The following is a 21417-nucleotide window of genomic DNA, read 5'->3' on the forward strand; positions in this document are numbered from 1 at the left end:
GAGGCACAAAAAAGGCTTTCAGTGTTATTTATGTATATACTGTTCAATTTAATGTATTTTGTTAACAAATGATTTAGATTCACATTAAAAATGTGGAAAATTTAGAAAAACTGCTTTTGGAAATTTCCAGTAATAGGCATAAGTAGATGTTAAAGGAAATGTGTGACTTCAGGTGGCCAGCATCTCTGTAAGGCCTACTTATATAGGAGAAAACCACGCTAGACTCAGTATAATTTATTTCTGAGCAAATATGCATAGTTTAATGTTGCATGTATTTTTTTAAACCTAGTGATAATGGATTTAAAAAACTTAACATTATTTCCAAAATGACAGTACTTGTAGGTAGCTGCAACCAAAATCCAAAACCAAAACCAATCCAAAACATTTTACTAGGACCAACCAAACCAACTAAAAAAATGTGCAACCTTTCAAGTTCTTCAGATCTTTCTATAAGTTTGGGTTTTTTTAAAAAAAGTGGTGGTGGTGGGGAGACAAACCCTGCAACACCTCTCCCCTCTAGATTTTTTTGTAGCATCCACTCTATAGAATTTGAAAGCTTGCTGAGCTCTCGTCACATGTTACAGGGAGTGCACAAAAGAGCCTACATGGGTTCACTTTACAAATGAAACGGGGGACCAGTACATGGATAAATGTGGGGTTTAAATTACCCATTCTGTTGTACATGTATTGAATGTAACCAGAAAACTATTCAACATATGTATAAAAAATCTCAAGTGTATACTGTAACTGATGAAGAGGGCTTTGTGCTATTTAGGTTGATTCTAATTGCCTGGAGCAGGTGTCTGGAGAGGTGACCTATACCTTTTAGAAATAAATAATAAAAATTAGCACATACATGACTTTTGTTTTTCATCCTTTAAAAATAGGATTGAATATCAATTTTATATTAAAAAAACAAATAAATTTCAGTATTATTTATTTTCTTGCCGTTCGATTTGGAGAAAAAAAATTGACCCGTTCACCGTTAATGACCACATTTAAGGAATTTCCCAGTCGCTCGTTAAGAAGCCCCCTCACAGACTCCCTAGGGGAGTCCAAAAGAGCTCTACAGGCTTCCTTTTTCTTGGAAGGGCAGGGGGACGGCGCCTGGAGGGGGGGGGCTACATTATGCTAATAACGGGAGGAGTCACCAGTGCCAAGTCTGGGTGCTGTTGCTGCAACTACCAGGGCAAAGAGCCGAAGTTTGGAACAAGAACAAAGCGACCGGCGGATCCACCCATTGCCTTCCACCGCTCAGCAGTGTTGCATGCTCACTGGCGTGGAGAGGCATGCAAGGCTGAGGTAAAGGGAGCGGGCAACGTCAGGCGGTATTCTCTGGTGGCCATCTCAGCCAAGTCCCTCGGTCCTTCCGTCCTGATGGAGTCGTGCTTCAGACGCGCTAAGGTTCTCCTTTATGTCTGGCTCCCGCAAGGTGAGTGCGCGCTTTTGCGGGAGCCATTTCGTTCTCCTCTCATGCCGTTGTAGACTATCAGCGGAGCGAGCTTCGAGAGCGAGGGGGGGGGGCAGGCCACCTTCCAGGTACTACGTTTGTGGAGGTGTACTGGCGCCTTGTGTTTTCTGAGTACGGCTCTCCTTCTCTCTTCCAGCACTGTTTTCGTGCAACGCGGCGGCGCAGATCAGCCCAAGTACCGCCCTTAGCCAGTCAAGGTAAAAAGTAGGTTGTGGTGGGTATTGCGGTGGCTGGCGAGCTTGATTGATCTGCCTTTCTAAGGATGCCGCCAACTGGCTTTGGAAAAGCGGGATTGGAGTTCTGTGTCTCTTACCTGCACCCAGAGGCGTAGCGTGCAGGGGCTAGGGGGGCCGCTGCCCCAGCACAAAATTTTGAGGGGGCACCTGGTCCATTCCCCCCCATCTCCGGAGCGCCCCTTTGCCACTGCCGCCTGCCTCGGCGCCCAGTGAGCCGGGTGCTCCGAGGCGCCACAGGCGAGGAGGCGAGCGGGGAAGCGGGCTGCCTCCTCGCTTGCCTTCTCGCCCCTTCGCTGGCACTGCTGGGCGCCCCGGCAGCAGGACAGGCGGGGAAGCGGGGAGGCAAACGGAGAGGCGGGCTGCCTTGCTGCTTGCCTTCCGTCCCTTCACCAGAGCTGCTGGGCGCCCTGCCTGTGCGGCAGGCAGCGGGGAAACAAGCGGGGAAGCAGGCTGCCTCCTCACTTGCGTTCTCGCCCCTTCGCCGGCTCTCCCGGGAGACCCAGCGGCGTGGTAGGCGGGGAAGCGGGGAGGCAAGCGGGGAAGCGGGCTGCCTCCTCGCTTGCCTCCTCGCCCCTTCACCGGCACTGCTGGGCTCCCTGGCGGCATGGCAGGTGAGGAAGGGGGAGGCAAGCAGGGAAGTGGGCCGCCTCCTCGCTTGCCTTCTTGCCCCTTCGCTGGCACTTCCGGGCATCCAGGCAGCGTGGCAGGTGGGGAAGTGGGGAGAGAAGTGGGGAAGTGGGCTGCCTCTTTGCTTGCCTTCTCTACCCTTCGCAGGCACTGTTGGGCGCCCTGGCAGCATGGCAGGTGGGGAGGCAAGCGGGGAGTTAGGCCTCCCCTTCCTGCCCCTTCGCTGGCGCTGCCAAGTGCGGCAGGCAGCAAAGAAACAAGCGGGGAAGTGGGCTGCCTCCTCACTTGCCTTCTCGCTCCTTCGCCAGCACTGCCAGGCACCCTGGCAGCGTGGCAGGCTGGGGAGCCTGGAGGCAAGCAGGGAAGCAAGCTGCCTCACTGCTCGCCTTCCCGTCCCTTCGCCGGGGGAGACAAGCAGGGAAGCAGGCTGCCTCCTCATTTGCCTTCTTGCCCCTTCGTGGTGCTGCCAGGCACCCTGTCGGCGCGGCAGGCTGGGAAATGGGGAGACAAGCAGGGAGGCGGGCTGCCTCCTTGCTTGCTTTCTTGCTCCTTCGCTGGCACTGCCAGGCGTCCCAACAGTGTGGCAGGCGGGGAAGCAGGGAGGCAAGTGGGGAGGCGGTCTGCCTCCTCGCTTGCCTTCTCGCCCCTTTGCTGGCAGTGCCGGGCGCCCCGGCGGTGCAGCAGGCGGGGAAGCAGGGAGGCAAGTGGAGAAGCGGGCTGCCTTGCTGCTCGTCTTCCTGTCCCTTCGCTGGCTGTGGGGAGGCGAGCAGGAAGGCAGGTCCGAGTGAGGGGGGGCGCCCCTGTGCGATAACCTCACTGAAGTGACGTCATCATGCGTGCTTTGGGCGCACAGGGGGTAAGAGAACCATCTCCTGTCCTGGGAGGCAGTAGACTGTGCTGTGCCTCTACCTCCACCCTCATCTGACTTTTCTCATTATGTATACCAGGTCGCTGAAGGTAGGGTTGCTTGAAACAGACCTGGGAGGACTCCTTTGCCTTTGAGAATGGTAGCACAGTAAGGACATTTCCACCTTTTGAACAACCACTGCAGCCCTGTGATGGGAAAAACTGGATCTGGTGCAATTCTGCCTTTCAAACTCTTTCTTTTAAAGGCATGAGAGTCTGATCTGATATAGAAACAAAAAACAGCTAGTGCATGGTACAGTTTCCTGGTTTGGCAACTGGATCTGACAATCCCAACACTTACAGTATTTTGAAAGATGGAAGTATTTTGAACCCAAGATTTGCCTCAGTTAATATTTCAAAACCTTTTAAGGACAGAACTGACATTATACCTGTTTATTTTCATTATTCACAATCCCTTGAAATATATCAATATTCCACTACTGTTTGATATTTTTGAAGAAATGGAACCTTTTCCTCCTTTTTGTCTATGGAAGGAAGATATTGGGAAACAAACATGTAATAATTGAATCTAGTTAATAATTACAACAGTACTTTTCTACTAACGGCTGACTTGATTTCTTTTCCATAAGTAAAGTAGAAGGGTGGTGGTGGAACCACAGCAAGCATCTTCTCACAGGTGCAAATTTATATCAACACCACTACTAAGACCATAATTTAAAATACACTGCTCAACACCTGTTAAAATTTAACACCTTTCAGTAATTGTTGAAAACTAACAATGGGTGCCATTGATAATTCTGAGAATTTACTCTGCAGGCAGTGTCAGAAGACAGACAAAACCCCCTTAAACCTATTTTGTTTAGTATGCACATATAAGGAAATTCCAACTTCAACCTGGAGGCCTTGGTAAAAGTAGAATTGCAGTGTCCTTGTGTTCTGCATGAGTAAGAAAGGTGCAGATTACCTCTACCAAACAAATCCAGCCTTGTTCTTTCCTTCCTAGGAACGGCAGCAGTGCAGTACCTCGGAAAGAAGATCCTAGTGCCCTGGGAGAGCAGGTAGGGCAAGGGCACCCACTCACCTGATGGGAGCTGTTTTCTATGTCTAAAGGATGGAGTGCTGTGATCAACAGCGCACAGGCTAGCTCAGCCATACATTCACCAAAGGGAGGGGGTGTCATATTTTCTTTCAGTCATTTAGCTGTTGAACTGAATGTCTTTCTTATCTCCTCACATTTGATTTGCCAGCAGTGTTAGAAAAGAACTTTGCAGGAGTCTTCAGGGGAGAATAGTGAAAGGACTTGCTTTCATTAATAGCCGTGTTTACTGTGGGAGCATTTTGTCTTTGTTTTCATGCTAAGATAATATGTAAAAATGGACAATTATACTCTGTGTTCAGTAAAATGTTTCCTCTCTGTATTTATTTGCAATTGGAAAAGGAGTTAAAATATTTTATGTATCTCCAGTGTTAATGACTCCCTGGATCTGTTGACAGTGCATTTTGAGTCAGTCATCATGAAAGTTACTGAGCTGATCCCTTTAGAAGTGCCCCATTTCGGTAGATGTTTTAGATTCTTACTTTCCTGTTTTTAATTGAGAAGGCAAACTACAACTGTCCCAATCCTACTAGTAACAGAAAGAAATTAAAGTCTGTTTTGATTATTAGGTTTTTTTGGAGTTGTATCTGGATGGGAATCCACAAAAACAAAATAGTGACAAATTGTTTACTTATAAAAATGGTGAAGTATTACTTTAATGGAATTAATTTCATCAAATTTTTAAAGATTAATTCTAGGCAAAATTATTGTTGTAAGCAATATTATAATTTATTGGAATCATACTGGAAATAACTATGTTGTTCATAGGCATATTGCCTCTGGTGCATTTCTATCAATGTTAAAGAACCCTATCATAGCAAGGATGTAAAGAATCTATCATGAGATTAGAAAACATAACTTTGTTTTTACTAGTAATAAATAAAACAAAAATAAACTATAGAGCTGAAGACCTTAACTGGAAACAATTGTTATATTAACGTTATATTATCAGTTATTATAAGTAATGGGTTGGATCCCATGGAAGATTTCCAAGAGCATAACAATTCTTGTGCAAATATAGATACTAAAATTGCTCTTCCCTGTCTATTTGTAGTAAGAGAAAGCGATTCTACCTCTACTATTTGTGCCATGAGTGCAGGACATAGAATAAAGATTTTTTTTCAATACAATTTCCATTTAAAAATAGTTTAAACCATCTGTTGTACCATATGCATATTATTATTTTCTTTAAAATTGTATTGAAGCTCTATGCGTTTCTGCAGGCCTTGCAGAATTGTCCTAAGTTAATTTTTTGTTCCCTTTGGGCATTGCTTGATTCAAGCTAATATGTTTAAAATACTGTAAACTAAATACTGTCTTTAAAGCAGATAAAGAAAAGCTACATAAGTTAAGGATCAGTATGAGCTAGAGAGAGAGAGAGATAATTTAACATGTAGGCCTGATTCAGGAGTGGGCATTAATAGTTATACCTCGATCAAGCTCAGCTGTAATAATTAATAATTAATTACTCCCATTAACAGTGACATTACATAATTCTGCATGATATATAAGAACCATATCAATACAGTCATATGTTGCAAATATGTATTTTCCTTTCATAATTTGTGTAGTCCTTGTTTTCTGAATGGGAAAACCCTATATTTTCCAACTTTGTACAGCTTAATTAGGGCCAACAAAGGTATTCAGATTCTTTCTGCCCACTGTTTGGGAAGTTCAACAGAGAGAAAAACAGTCTACACAACTACAGATAGATAATTAAATCAACCACCAATAAGGCCAAAGCCTTGGTTTTACAAAAGGTATCTACAGAATGGAAATTGCCTCTTTGCTGTCTTCTCAGACTGTTTATCTTAAATAATTCACACAGAATACTTTAAATTAACTTCAGAATATATATTTGGCAATTAACTTCAGAATATATATTTGGCAAATACAGTGTAAGGTGTAATGGGAATGTATGTTTGTAAAAACCAAATAGAAAGAATATTATAATATTGATTCAGGTGGGAAATTCAAAATACAGGACTGTGTGTGTTTTGCTTTACTGCAGTGTAAGTAATACATTCTTTTAAAATGCATTTGTTATTTATAATCCGCCTTTCTCACAAAAACTCAATAGTATATATTTATTGAGATGCTGTAGAAGCAGTGGTACTAAAGGTCAGAGCTACTGCTTTTAACTCTTAATATTTACATTCCATTGATTCTAATGAGTTGATTAGGCATCTGTGTAAATGTAAATGAAACAAGTACTTAACAACTTAACTTAAAATTACTTAAGTGTGACTGTATTGAATTGGATATTCATAAAATATATTTACATGAGATAATTCCAATTAAATAATTATTTGAGAGAGATTATGCCTTAATTTAAGGGGAATATGTAGTAGTAAGTAACATTTACAAGGAAATAATGAGCAAAATCTAGCCAAAGTAAGAATTTTTTAACTCAAATTATGTATTATATGTAAATGTTAATTATTGTTTTATGTTGTCACACCTGTCTTGGGTCCCTGTATGTAGGGAGAAATGTGAGCATATAAAAGTCTTACATTAATTTCAGTGGGAGAATTAAAATATGGTTAACTATCTCCCATTAAAATCAATGGGTCAAACTAATTTTGGATAGATTGTGTCTCCTTTTTAAAAAATCACTCCAATTAATGCTGCACTGACTTTTTCTACTGCGTAATTCTCAGTATGGAAATTCCACATTGGAAGATCTAACTTTATTGAATATCTTTTTGAAAAATCAGGTTTTCTGTCAAAAATTGTTGATGCAGGTTGAAATGGTAAATGAATCTCTTATTTTAGTGTACATTATAATCCATGCAGTACAATCCTAAGAACCTGGGAGTAAGTCCCACTGACTAGATCTCAGTATGATTCTGAGTAGACAGGCTTAGAATGGCTCTCATAGTATTCTAGGATCTTCTGAAAAGTCTCTTTCTATTAATGAGCTCTACTTAAAGTGTGCAGAAGTAGTTTATTTCCCCTTCTGTTTCACTGGAAATATGCTATAAGCTTACATGGATGTGCAAGAATTGTTAGGTAATCATTGTTGAGGGGTTGCCAGAGCTGCTATTGCCTCTGAGATTTCATTTGGTATCGGTGACTTCTGTAAGTAATGTTTTATGATGCAACAAATAAGATTCTGTGCTGGAAATATGGTTTTTACATATTGTGTGACGGTATAGTTACTTTAAACAAAAACACATGGACAGAAATATGGTGAATGGGGAACAAGCAGGTGTCATGTGACAATGCAATTACAAACTGATGTCATGTGATTTCTTTGGCAGGTTTTATGGATTAGTTTCAAACCCAGTCAAAGATATGAGAGGGGTCTTGCTAAAACCAAAGCTCTAGGGCATGATTTTTGCAGTTGATAAAAATTGGGTCAATATTGACATGAAAATTTCGTTGTTTATTGCCCTTTTATTCCATCTGTTTGAATGCTGTCGATTTCAAGGAATTAAAGTCTAGGAGAATTTACACTTTCCCTGTCCAGTAAGAAAAAGCCACATGTGGAGAGTTCTTCTTGATGTGGATTTGTATTCCAGAAGGATGGTCTGCAAGGAAAAAATACCTTGCATTCAGCATTATTATTGCTGAAAAGATTATCAGACCGCAGTTTGGAGAGTGGGAGAACTTTTTTCAGATTTAGTCCCCCCTGCCCTTGAATGATTGGTGTTGTCACAACTAGTAGTGCAAGTCATACATTTAGTGATGGACATACTTTTGTGTTGTAGCTAACTGCTGTACATAATGGTTTCTGAATTTTGGCTGCAATGGTGACCACGGTTCAGTTGAATGACTGAAGGTATACAGGTTTCTGGTAGTCTTATCTCTGCTCCTCAGTCCTCTACGGAAACCATTGTTATATTGAAGGGGGCCAATGGCTTGGCTGCTGGAGGTTGGTGAGTAAGACGAGTGTAAGACATGAATGTTTTGGGATGTTTTTTACCTTGATGGCAATAGATAATTGACTATACAGGATTATGTCTAGTTTTTATGGATTCAAGTAACAAGCAATAATATGTTTATCAAATTAATATCTTTCTTCTTTCTCTAAAGGTGTTTGGAACATTGGTTTATAACTCTTCATCTACCACAGGCTCATCTTCAAGGGACAGAAGATTTCGCACCATAATCTGTGAATCACCCAGTAAGCGTCTTTTTTTTTAATTTTAAAAAATTAGGCTGTCTTAACAATAAATTGCCTTATGCAGGCGTCCTATGTGCACTTTCCTGGGAGAAGTCACATTTCATAAACATGCATGAGTTTTGGTGTAAATTTTGTTATGTAGATTTTTTTTTAAAAAAATCTTTAATTGAGGAAAGTAATAAGGTGATATGGCAATTAAAGGATATTTCAAGTAGAGACAAATGGGGCCCTTCTTTCCATTTGTGCCTCTTTTCATCTGTGGAAAAGGTAGCTGTCCACTGCAGATTGTGTCCTTTTAGTTCAAGGCATTTTTGGCTCACAGTGGTCTTACGGGAGCAGAAATGCCCCAAGCTCTGCAGAATAATTCTGTTTTACTGCCTCACTGGAAAATTATAGGAGGGTAGAAGCCCTCCTGACTTCTTGCAGAAGGTTGTCAGGCATGGGGCAGCCATTGAAAAAGCCCAGCTCTGGGCCATTGCAGAGTGGGCACCCTAGACAAAGTAGGCACAAACAGGAAACCCTGCAGGGTGAAGCAAAGCTGCTGTCTGGCAGCCTATAGGGAGAGAGGAACCTTCAGGATTTTAACTGGTACAGAAATAGAAACTGATGTTTTTGTTTGTTAACTTATAGTGTACATTTTCCTATAAGACTGAAATTGACTGGACCAATTTTTTTTTAGCAGGCTCCTGACTTGTATGATTAGGGGAAGCTTCCAGAACTAGGAAAAAGGCATAAAAACCCCTTTCTCTTTACTTCTTCTTGAAGTTTGCCTAGTTCTCAAGGTACTGATGCTGGATCAGGACTTGTGCTATGGCAGCTACTACATTTATGTACAGACAAAGTAGTATAAAGAGACGTGGAAAGGGCAATATCACAAGTACTTATGGAAAGGGATCTCAAAAAAGAACGCGCAGTCTAAAAAGACCTCAGCTAGAAGAGGGAATCTTTTGATGGCTTCTAGCAGGAGTTGTATGGGTCAGTAGCTCCAATAATAGAATTTTTGTTAACGTTCTTCATAGCTGACATCCTCAGCTGGGAAACTTTGATAGCAGGTGTTGGGACAAAATTGGTTAAAAAAAAACATTGATAAGAGGAACTTTTAGAAGAGGAAATTAGATGGAAAATTGCCTTTGAAATTTAATTGCTACTGAATTGATTTTTTTCGGAATGTGCTGCATCTTGCCAGCTAGTAAGTGATGGATATCAGAAATCAAAAGAATGCATCCAAGGAATGTTCTTATTTTTTGGCTTGTTAGACAAATAAAAAAAACCTTTCAAATTACCATAAGCATTTTCTTCCAATGTTTAGCAGAAACTTAATTAATGAGCAGTGACCCTACTAAAGACCACAAAATGAGAAGCCAGGATTCAGTTTAACTCTGGCATTGAATGTTTAAAGAACTATAGTTCATTTTAGTATTCCTATGCTGGTTTCTTTGAAATAACTTACACGTGATGTGTGGTGTATTGTACAATGTTCAGAATTATTTCAGATGGGTAGTTGTGTTAGGCTGCAGTCCTAAAAACACTTTCCTGGGAGTAAGCGTCATAAAAAAAATGAGTCTTACTACTGGGACTTACTACCTGTACAAGATGGCTCCCTTAGTCATTTAGAGCAAAAACAAAACAGGAATCTAGAGGCAACATACAGTCAGATAAAATTTTATTCTAGAATATTTTTTTAAATGGAGTGTAGTAGGACCTACCTAGGAGACTGTAGAAAAAAAAAATAAGACCAAAGGGTCATAAACTGTAGAGATTATAAGAAGAGATGTTATGTGAAGTTCATATTTGTAAAGTCTTTGTACTTCTCTTGATTGCATTTGAATTTTACCTAATTATATCTCTTACTTCCTGAATTTTATAGACCTTTGACCTGCTGCTTTCCCCTCCCCCATAATGTCATATATAAATACCTACCTGGTGAAGAGCCACTGCATTGCATCTGACATAGTGGCCTCTAGTTCACCAAAGTTGATGTTGGAATAACAATTTGTTGGTCTGTAAGGCAGCAGTAGACTCCTGTTTTATTTCAAAATAGTTTATTTGAGATCTGGTCACATTGTTTGTACATAATGTAAAAAGTAATTGAAATAAATTAAAAGCATACATGTTTTTCAGATCTTCTAATTCTTGGGCACAACCTGCAGGAATTTATAATTGTCCCTGTAATATGTGAAAATGAGAAACATACTTTTGTTGGACCATATGTTAGAAGAACACTAGGGGAGCAATCCTACAAGTAAGTCTACTAAGAAGGAAGTCCCATTTTATTGAATGGGACTTGCTCCTAGGAAAGTGCTCTTAGGATTGCATCCAGAGGGTATATATAATATATGTAACATAGCCCAAATAAGGAAGACAGCTTAATGCAAATTTGATAAAAGGAAAAACGGCAGATTTGTACAGCTAGTGATCTGTTGCAGGGACTCCAATATATGTATGTATATACAGTTATATACTAGTTTCAGTTTTCAGTTTATTTTGGTACAAGAAAAGTTTAGAAACAATTTTTGATAAAAAGACAATAAAACTTCCACAGTATGAAACAGATGTATACCTGCCATTATATTCAACATTCCATAATTTCCAAAGTTTTATTCTAATAAACAGTAGGTAATGAAAACCAGACAGTCTTCAAATAGGTCACAGATGTGTGACTTCTTATCAGGTAATCTGACAAATGTATGCTTCTAAGTTTCCCTTATATAATAAAGTTATTTACTTGACTGGCCTTCTTCCCTGTGCCGTAATGCTCTTTCTGTGAAAAAGCACTGCTAATCTGTTTACTATTCATTTGACCACACTCAGTGGATACATTGCATTATCTTCTGACTACATTATTACTTCTTGCAGTCACATTAAGACCATTATCTGTGATACTCACAGATAGTAGCCATATGTAAGATTAATAATACAATATAAATATCTTCTGAGAAGTCCTTAGCAATCCATCAGTTAAAAGGATGTGATATTGTCACTGTCTGCTTAAGTATCCTCTATTGGGTGGCATAATTAGACCTTGAAGTATTAATGACTTGTAAATGCAAATAATTATGTACCCCTCTTAAACAGATTCATTCACATGCTTTAATGGAGGTGAGTGTGTGCACTGGCAGTTGTGTGACTGTAGTCGGTACAATGCAACTGGAACAAGATGTCAGATAGGTGAGTAGAAAAGGCAGTTTACAAACTAAAGGCCTCATCTAGGCTAATTGAAAATTCTAAATTAGGCTTACAGTGCTCTTAATAGACCTGTGTTCAGAATCTATCTCAACTGCCTAAAATGTACTAAAGGCAACTGAAAAGTTAGGGATTTTATTTCTTATTCAGAAGTAAAAGTTCATGAAGGGTTATGTAGCATTTCACTGCTTATGTATGTGTTGTTCTTTATTTTGGAAGAAGAAGGTAGGCTGGATCAAAGCAAAACAAAGATGAAGAGAGAAAAGGCACAGAAGAAGAGGAATCTATAATAACTGTACAACCTCTACACATTTCGCATGCAGCTTTGTCAGGGGGAATCTACCAAATAATACCAAATATAAAAATATATTTAATTCATCATTTTGAAAACTAATAAAACATAATAATAAAACAAAGTACAATTTCACAGGGCATGTACAGAGTGCAATTCACAATGTTATAAATATTTAAACAAATAAACCAGCATTAACATACACTATTTAATCACAAGGAATTCTTCATTTAAATTGTTTATAAATGAACATAAAGAACCATACTAACCTTCCTGATTCTTTATAGTTCTATTCCTGTATATGCACCTTAGCAGACTTGGCTCTTATCTTCCTAAGTGTCTGCTAGGAGATATTCTCATTTAACCCTTTAGAGTGCAGTGTTTTCAGTTTCAAAATCCATTCAGCTTCTTTCTTTAATAGAGTTCTTTAATTCAGACCTAGATGTATCTAAATGTGTATCCATCATCTCTCCTTCAGAAGTAGCATAAGCATCACCAAAGTATGCACCTTCTGGATTACTTCCTCTCTCTTACTCCATAGTTTATAATACAGGAGCAGAACGAGACAATATATGCCGAACATGGGGACAATACCATTATGAAACCTTTGATGGGCTTTACTATTTTTTCTCTGGGAAGTCTACATATGTTCTTGTGAGGCAGAATGAAATGGATGAGCAGAGCTTCTCTATACAGGTAAAACATGATATTGTTACATTCTTTTTCAAATGCAGCCAGTACTGGGCTCAGATTGCCTAGTGTCATCCTGCTTCCCCCCCTCCCCCCAGGCACTAATGATGCTCCAGCTCACTGTTGGGGGCTATGCATGTCTAGACTCTTTCAAGATGATTCTACAAGCATGTGAGAGAGATTCTTTCCTCCATGCCAGATTCCAAGATGACCAGAACTGCTTGGCATGGATTGGACTTCTCTTTCTAAGTCTGTGGGTAAGAGCAATGTGCCTAACAGCTACATCAGAGATACAAGTCAGTAAACTTTTAATGTCTAGTTAGTTAGTTCTAGCCAGCATAGACAAGTGTTTATTATTTTCCTTGGCCTATTGCTCGTGCTTAAGTAGAACGGTTCCTGCTCAGCATATGCTCTTTGTAATTTGAGTTACTTAATAAAGTTACATATATTTTACCTTCTGGTGTCAGGAGTTACTAACTGAATGAGTTACCCTCAGAGATGAACCCAAAGGCTGGACCCCTGTAAGGCTACTAGAGGTTTCAGGTGGCTGTTGTTTCAGCACCTGGGAATGGTAGCAAGGGCTCTCTAGGTCTAGACATGTCAGAACCAGAAACTCTCTGCGTCCATCCCCAAGTGCTGACTACAGCCATTTAGGACCCCTAGAAGCCTCCTGGATGGCAAGCACTCTCTCGACACAGGCTGGTGAAAATATGTATTAAGTTTTATTCAAAGACTGTTTCAGGGAGTGAATGCAAAGCCGGTACCAGTCCAAACAAGCATAGGCAAGCATAAAAACAAGTAACAACTAAGCTTTGCTGGCTAAGTTCTGACTGACTGACTAACTAACATTACTTTAACTACCTTGCTTCTCTCATTGGCAGAGGTTCTCACCTTAAGTCCAGAAAGTCCAGTTCATGCCACTCTGTTCTTGTAATGCTGGAAGCGTTTGGCCAGAAAGCAAAATCTCTCCTCTCACACACTGATGGAAAATCGTGAACAGAGAGCATTTTTAAAAAGTTGTAAGAAAATGCTTCGGTTTAATTTGCTTTCTCGAATCCAGAGGTATGAGGAGATACTGTTTTCGGATTAACTTCAGTTGATTGAGCTGCTTATGTGGTTAAGATTGTAGACTTACCCCTCAGACCGTGTCCCAAAGAATTTAGGAAGAAGCCAAAGGAGTGTGGCTGATTACCCAGCCCTTAAAAAAAAAAAAGAAAAAAGAATTCACCATTAGGACTCAGGGAAGTACATGTAAAACAATTTTCAGTGTGTCAAAGGGGAGTAGGGGGTGGGCTCATTTTCCCAAATAGTGCCAGTCATGCGACTTTTGGGGAGCTGCTGTAGGAAGTCCCAGGTATGTATCGAAAGACCCTTTAGATTCCTGCCCATGAAAACAGAGGAAGATGTATGGTGTGTTTGAACTGAAGGGCTCAGTGGACAGGAGATACACCTGATCTGCATGTACGGTAGATCCCACTCATACATGCTTTGTGCTTTTGTGATTATGCTGCTGTATGATGCTATTTAATGCTAGAAAAAGAAGTTTCTTCATTTCTATAGGCTAATAGTTGTACATTACAAAAATCTGTATTGTTTCTAGCAGAGAAAATAGCAGTAGCAGAGAAATTTGATGGATTCGTTTATCTCACTCTTCCTCTGAGTGATGTACACAGTGAATGTGTTTTTATCCTACATATCATTTTCTTTAATAATTAAGATATGGGGACTGAACTGAGTTCCCTCTCATGGAAACTTACATTACTGGGTTTCATTTCTATGGCAGAATGTAAAATGCTAAGATTGTAGTTGCTGTTATTAAAACATTAATTTCTCCAATTTATTTTTGTCAGGTACATAATGATCCAGAGTGCAGTTCTTCTCACTATTCTTGTAAACGATCTGTTAGTTTATACTTTTCTGGAGATGGGGAAATCAGATTAAGTAACGAAGTAACTTACAGAGGAACTGGGTAAAATTACTTATCCTTACAGTCTCTAATGTTTTACTTGCTACATTGTTTGAACTCTTGCCCGCTGTGGCTGGTGAAGGCCAGAGCTAATGGGCTTTAAATTCCCTTGGAGGCCATTGTTAATCTATCCTTAAGATCTGGAGTCTTTCCTGGAGTCTTGAATGAAGTGGTGGTATGGCCTCTTCTGAAAAAAACATCTTTGGACCCATTCAGTTACTGCCTGGTTTCGAACCTTCTGTTTCTGGTTAAGGTGATTGAGCAGACAGTGGTGGAACAGCTACAGGTGTTCCTGAAGGATTCCTCTCTCCTGGATTTTTTCCAGTCTGGTTTCCGCCCTGGCCATGGGGCGGAGATGGTGCTGGTCACCCTCTCGGATTATCTCCGCAAACACCTGGATCAGGGCAGATCAGCACTACTGGTGCTGTTAGATCTCTCAGCAGCATTTGATACAGTTGATTACAACCTACTCATTCACTGCCTTACTGACATGGGGATTCGTGGGACAGCCTTACAGTGGCTGGTCTCCTTCCTCCATGGTTGGGGACAGAGGGTTGCATTGGGGGAGCAGTTTTTGCTCTGCCATCCCTTAGTGTGTGGTATTCCTCAGGGTGCAATACTCTTCCTGATGTTATTCAACATCTATATGCATCCTCTCGCCCAGCTGGTGTGGAGCTTTGGGCTGGGTTGCCATCAATGTGAGGATGATGGCAGCTCTATCTGTCTGTTGACGGATGGCCGGCTGGACACATTAGTATAACTCAGTTGTTGTGGGGAGGGGAGGTTGCATTCAATTAAAATTTAGTCTTTATAACATTAGATCGTCAAAAGAGTGAGGTAATTGTTCTTCTAAAATTGACTTCAGTTTACCTGTCTTTGGGTGAAACGTTAGTATAAATTTTGATAGCTGAATTTGAGAACTGGCATTGATTGAGTCTTTTATTTATGACGGTATTTATTTGGCTTCCCAGAATCCAGTTACCATATACCATAGGAAATCTGTATATTCAAAAACTAGCTGGATATGTCATTATTAGACACCAGTATGCATTTTCTCTGGCTTGGGATGGTGCATCGGCTGTTTATATTAAGATGGCTCCTGACTATTTGGGAAAAACTCAGGGTTTGTGTGGAAACAACAATGCCATTTTGCAAGATGAGCTTGTTACGAGTTATGGTGAGTATTTTATAAGTTTTCTTATGGCATCTCATATATTTTAAGTTGATTTTCTGATCTCAGAAACTATAATCAGACATTTCTGTTGTTCTGAAATATAAATAAACAATAAACGTTCTAATGCATATAAAATGATGATAATTATTAATATAATCAGGAGCTTCAATGACCCATCCTAAAATGTAAGGGTTTTTTTGTGGTGCTCATTTAGAGACATTAAAAATAGTATGACAACATAAAAAGTGCCACATTACAAGAATTGAAACCACTTACACTAAAGTAAGCCTTTCCTGCAAACTTGGAGTATCTCCACCCCCGCCCCCCCAGCATTGTTGTCTGCATCTGCTCACACAATGTTTCTGTCAGCCACCAGTCTTCTGCTGAGTGAGGGATGGGAGAAAGCAGGAACCGTCAACCCTTCCCCCCAAGCACTGAGGAGAAGGGCAAGCAGCCAGAGCAGGGGGGCCAGTCATGGTCCACAGTGCAAAAAGAAGACATCTAAATGACCATCCCCCTTCACCCCAGCTTTTTGCTGGATCCCTGCCTTCCAGTGAAAAGCAGTCTGGTAACAGAGTGGGACCCTCCAGTACTCCTCCACTGCCAAAGCAGGGGGCAGGGTGGAGGAAGATGGAGGACAGCTGGCAGGCTTAGAAGCTCACCACTGTCCCAGACTACAGGCAGCCTGCTGGCAAGACAAATGGCAGCGCACTGGAAGAACTATTGGGATAGGACAGTGCCAATGATAGGGGAGAAGGAGTGGTAGACCTCAGTAGGAAGCTATGTATCTGGGGCAAGCTGGTCTGAGGAGGGGGAGCTGCTACACCGGGCTGTAGGGAATGGGCATTTTAAAGAAGCACATCAAGAGACCACCCCTGTGCAGCTTCCACCTCCTTTTTCCTTCTTCACATGCTATAGCTCTTTCCTTTTTGGTATGCCCCTGCAAGGTTGGGAAGGGCAAGGATGACTGCTGATAGAGGTCAGAGGTGGGAGCCTGCTGTGGCTTCCAGGAGCCCTATGATTTTGGTGTCCTCCCTGTATTTTTTAATGATGAACGTGCAGTGTACTCAAGGACTAGTAGTCTTAATACCTTAAGAACAATTTTCATTAGCTTTCCCAAGATTTAACATTTTTTCAGCATAGTGTAATACAACAGTTTCCAGCCTGCAGGCACATTTGGAATTCTGGCACAGTGTGGCTGCCAAAAAATGGCTGCTGCAGAAGATGATGCTAGCTGCAAAACGGCTTCTTCCTTAGTCACACAGTGTTTTTATTTGTAAAATAATAAAGACCAGTTGTGCACAAAGACCATAGCACACACACAGAGCTACCTAGAAAACAGGAAGGAAAATTGAAGAGAGTTGAAGGGTTGGGTGATAGTTACCAGTCCAGAAGAGAAAGTGGCGTCCGTGAGAGGTTAGTGTTGAGCAACCAGCACTTCACGGCAGGAAAATGAGAGGTTTAGACACACGTCTGAAGGTAAATGTTGGATCCAAGAGCACACACACAACTATGGTGGAAAGGTACTCCAATTATACCGAGGAACATACCCTGGGGCAGGATTGCATCTTCTACCCAAGAACAATAACTTAATGGCTGTCTCCAAGGAAAGACAATAAAACTGGGAAGGTTTGGTTAAACCTTCCTGCGCAAAACTAAAGTAATCAGTGATGATTGATAACCTGCGATGGCTGGATGGGAATGGCTATCAGAGCCCTGGATAGCCTGGAATGGGAGAGCAGATAGAAGATCAGCAGGATGTGGAGGTGATTAATTTAGGAACTCCTGGAAGACCCTATTGTCTTGGGATCTTTGCACATCCACAGGAGCTGAAAACTAGTCCCGCCTGGTGATTCAAATGCTAGTGATTTTCCAGCTCCTAGCTGGAAGTTGGTAGCTATTTCCTACCTTGCCAGGCAGAGTTTCTGTGTTTAAAACTCATGAGGAAAAGGGCTTATGATATAACCATATTCATATGCTTCCTATTAACGTGAGGGCAGGTTTGACTGCTAACGCCTAGTCTAATAAGGTGTGCACCTTGATGTTCTCTTTGGCTGTAGCTACTGCAGTCTTCATCATTCTCAAGACTGTGCAGGGCCTGGGGACTGCTGTGGGGCGTTGAGGATCAGGAAAAAAGTTAGTTTATCCATTTTTTTTCTTACAATTTGGAAAAAATCTCTGGTACAACACTTATATATTTCATAGGGCATTGTTTCCTGTGTTAGAGAAATAGTACAGATGGTTGCTGCTGCTGTAATACAGGGGATAGACTATCCTCTTGGCATATCAGTGTGCTAGAACAAGAAATTAGAATTCTCATCTCTATTCATATGTCATAAATAAGTCAGTTCGTTGGTGACAAGGTATGAACCTGGTTTATTGTTAGCCTCAGGCACTCCCTCTTTCCACTTATTCATGTAGTGTGAAAATGTCCTGCTTCCAGAAAGCTTCATTCTAGCACTTCATTCTAGCACATCTAAGTGGTGTACAATCCTGTAAAAGAAACTAGTTCACTGAAGCTCATGCCTTTGAACATCCCAACTGAAGACATCCTAAGCTAGGAGCTCTTCATACAAGAGAGGAGGGAGAGAGGGTATGTCAGCCTAACACCTCTCTCACAAACCAGCGTTGGGAAGCTTCTTTGTTGCCCTGTGTTTCTTTTCATAGAAGAGCAGAGGATCTTTTTTTTTTAGTATCTCAGCATTAAAAAAAAATTAACTAGTTTAAGTTAAGTCAAACTAGTTAATTTTTTAAAAAACACTTAGGAGAGCAAAATACTCTAAATTTAATCAATACTACTTTTAGTTAGGTCATGCTATTCTGTTTTTGTACAGCTTAAGATAAGATTTGTATTATCGTTACTTTATATGCATATTGTCTGTTGATTTTTAAGTTACCAAGTAGTCAACATGCATGAGTTAAAAGAGAGGGAGATTGAGTGACTTGTTAAAAGCTTTAGAAGGTAGCTTATTGCTCTGAGTGACATACTTGTAGCAAATGAGTTTTGAAGGACTATTTTTCCATTTAAATAGCTGTTTTACCAATTTTGTGAGCAGCAAAGCATTGGGCTCTCCACTTGCATTTAGTTGAAAGAAAACACCGATGATTTCTGCCAAGTTATGCCCTTTAGTACTGGGTGATACTGATATGCTGGGTGTGTGTTTTACTCTGGTGTAAAAATTGCCGTGGGTGAGTGGCTTTTGAATGTCCTGCATTTATGTGTTTGTGCATTTTCCCCTAGGTACACTTACAGAAGACATTGAAGAATTTGTAGAAAGCTGGAGAGAAAATCCTCCCCAGGAGAATATTCTCTTTTGGGATACTTCTTTTAACTATGAGCCACCCTGTTTGACTCAAACACGAGCATTTTTACAGGTGTGAATGGAAATTAATGAAGGAAATCAACTTGATTATAATTCAGTGCAATTAAAAATAGTCATATATTGTGGTTCCCTGTCTGGCCTTGCACGCCCAAGCTCCTTTGAACAGCAGTTCATGGACAGAACACTGTAGCAGCAGTCATGATTCCAGTAAACCACCCCTTCTCACTTGATACATCTGGCATAGCCTTGGTTCAGATATCACACAAAAAAGCTTTAATCAGACTAACTGTAGTTATTGTGATTGTCTGAATGCAGGCCACTATGGCTAGTTAGGGTACATCAATCTAGAATTGAAATCGGGGTTAGAAGTCTTTTTATTAACTGCATTTAGTCTTAACTGTGATTTTATATGGTGTCTTAGTCCTGACTTGTTCTCTGGCGATACAGAGAGAAGGTGAAAGAAAAGGCAATGAAACCAGAATTTTTGAGTTTAATCAGGATATAAATGAATGTCTGAGCTGAATCCTGGTTTCACAAACCAAACATAGTTAAAATAAATCATGTTTTTTCATGATATCTAACCTAAGCCACTATATTGGATTGATTGCTAGTATTCTGCTTGAGAAGCCATGTGAATTTCCTTTGTAGAGACCAGAGTGGCATGGGGAGGATCTCAAAGGAGATGGCAACCACACCAGCTAGGTGACATGTAAGGGTGGCCTCAGATTCTGCCCCACCATTTGTCTTTACTATTTATGGATGCAATTTTTTATTCTTTCCTTTGACTGTATACACACTATTTTTATTTAGAAGAGATCTTGTAATTACTGAGAAAGACGTCTTATCATGCTTGAGTAATTTTTAATTCCTTCTCTTATTTCATCCTTTAATATTCTTCTGGGTTTGCTTTTTTAGCCTCTGAAAACTAGTGCCAGAATTTAATCAGATAATTCTATTAATATCTTGGAAAGAGTTCTCTCATCATTGGATAGCAACCGAGAAAAATCTGATCAGAAATTTTGGCTTTTTTTTTCAGTTTTATATTTTTTTAAAAAGAGAATGTTCAAAATCTCTGTCCAGACAAAGTTCCTCTTATTTTTCCAGTGCAAGGCTGAGAAATTGTGTTCTGAAAAAAAAAAGAAATTGTTTCTACAAAATGTGTTAATGGTATATTTACATAATGAGAATACGCTAACAAAAGTGTTACAATGATATAATTCATTTAACATCTAAAAGATAATGCAGAGACTAGATAAAATGTAAATTAAGAAAGCTAGAGTACCTCTTTAAATACACCCTATCAGGGCCGTTTTTTTCAGCCGAAACGCAGTGGGACGGTATGACAGGAGGGGGATTCCCCCCTCTCAGCTGAAGCTGGGTAAGTCCCAAATGGACTTTAAACTTTAGCTGAGAGGAGGGAGATCCCCCCCTCCCAGCTGAAGCCCTCCCTCCCTTCCTTTCTCTTTCCATATCTTTCCATGTCTTTCTTTTTCCTTCTTTCCGACCTCCCTCCCTCCCTCCCTCCCTCCCTCCCTCCCTCCCTCCCTTTCTTTCTTTCTTTCTTTCTTTCTTTCTTTCTTTCTTTCTTTCTTTCTTTCTTTCTTTCTTTCTTTCTTTCTTTCTTTCTCTCTCTCTCTCTCTCTCTCTCTCTCTCTCTCTCTCTCTCTCTCTCCCGGGGGGCAGCTGCACCGTACACGATAATGTCACTTCCTGGATGTGACATCATCATGTGGTCCCGGGTGTGCGTGCACACTGCACATGTACATATAGTAACAGGGGTGCCACCTCCTGCCAGGAGTTGCCCCAGTGAGAGTCCCCCACCTCTTTCCCCAGAAAAAAAGCCCTGCACCCTATGAAGGATGAAAATTCCAAACACGCTGCTGATAGATAGTAGATTCAAAATCAGGCTATTTAACTTTATCAGATGATCTAGTTTCAGTACCATGTTTAGTTATTATTTTGGTTATTTTTAAAAGCTGATTTCTTTACGTAACTTCATTCTCTATATATCTAGAGATCTTACAAGTTATGCAATGTGCTACTCCGCACCCCCTTCAAGCAGTGTCATGAATTTGTGAGCCCATACCCTTTCATGGCCAGTTGTACCAATGACTTGTGTATGTAAGTATCCTTTTTTGAGAATTCCAGAATTAATAGACAGTTTGTGGGATTGATAGAGGCAATGCACATGTCTGTTTAAAAAAGAGTTACTGAAAAGTTTTTCTAGATTAATAAAAGACATCAAGGAGCAAGAAAAAAATGAAGAGAAAAATGAAGCTGATTCACGTTTGATACACTTCTGCATCACACTTGGGGCTGTGATAAATCTGTCTCCTATCAGTTATGCAAGATGCAAGCAAGCA

The 21417-nt window shown here is 40.6% G+C and overlaps 1 protein-coding gene across 1 annotated transcript in view; it reads left to right on the forward strand.

Moving 5' to 3' along the window:
* Window positions 1-1128: 1128 nt before the first annotated feature.
* The window catches only part of OTOG (otogelin), a 220634-nt gene continuing 200345 nt past the window's right edge, over window positions 1129-21417 (forward strand). Inside the window, exons 1-10 of the mRNA XM_054969999.1 lie at window positions 1129-1432; window positions 1608-1668; window positions 4205-4259; window positions 8336-8426; window positions 11502-11594; window positions 12443-12597; window positions 14442-14560; window positions 15529-15734; window positions 18973-19106; window positions 21069-21175. Coding sequence (XP_054825974.1) covers window positions 1129-1432; window positions 1608-1668; window positions 4205-4259; window positions 8336-8426; window positions 11502-11594; window positions 12443-12597; window positions 14442-14560; window positions 15529-15734; window positions 18973-19106; window positions 21069-21175 — 1325 coding nt within the window. The remainder of the gene's footprint in view (window positions 1433-1607; window positions 1669-4204; window positions 4260-8335; window positions 8427-11501; window positions 11595-12442; window positions 12598-14441; window positions 14561-15528; window positions 15735-18972; window positions 19107-21068; window positions 21176-21417) is intronic.

This window comes from Eublepharis macularius, chromosome 2, assembly GCF_028583425.1.
Source record: "Eublepharis macularius isolate TG4126 chromosome 2, MPM_Emac_v1.0, whole genome shotgun sequence".
In the NCBI taxonomy this organism is placed as follows: Eukaryota; Metazoa; Chordata; class Lepidosauria; order Squamata; family Eublepharidae; genus Eublepharis; species Eublepharis macularius.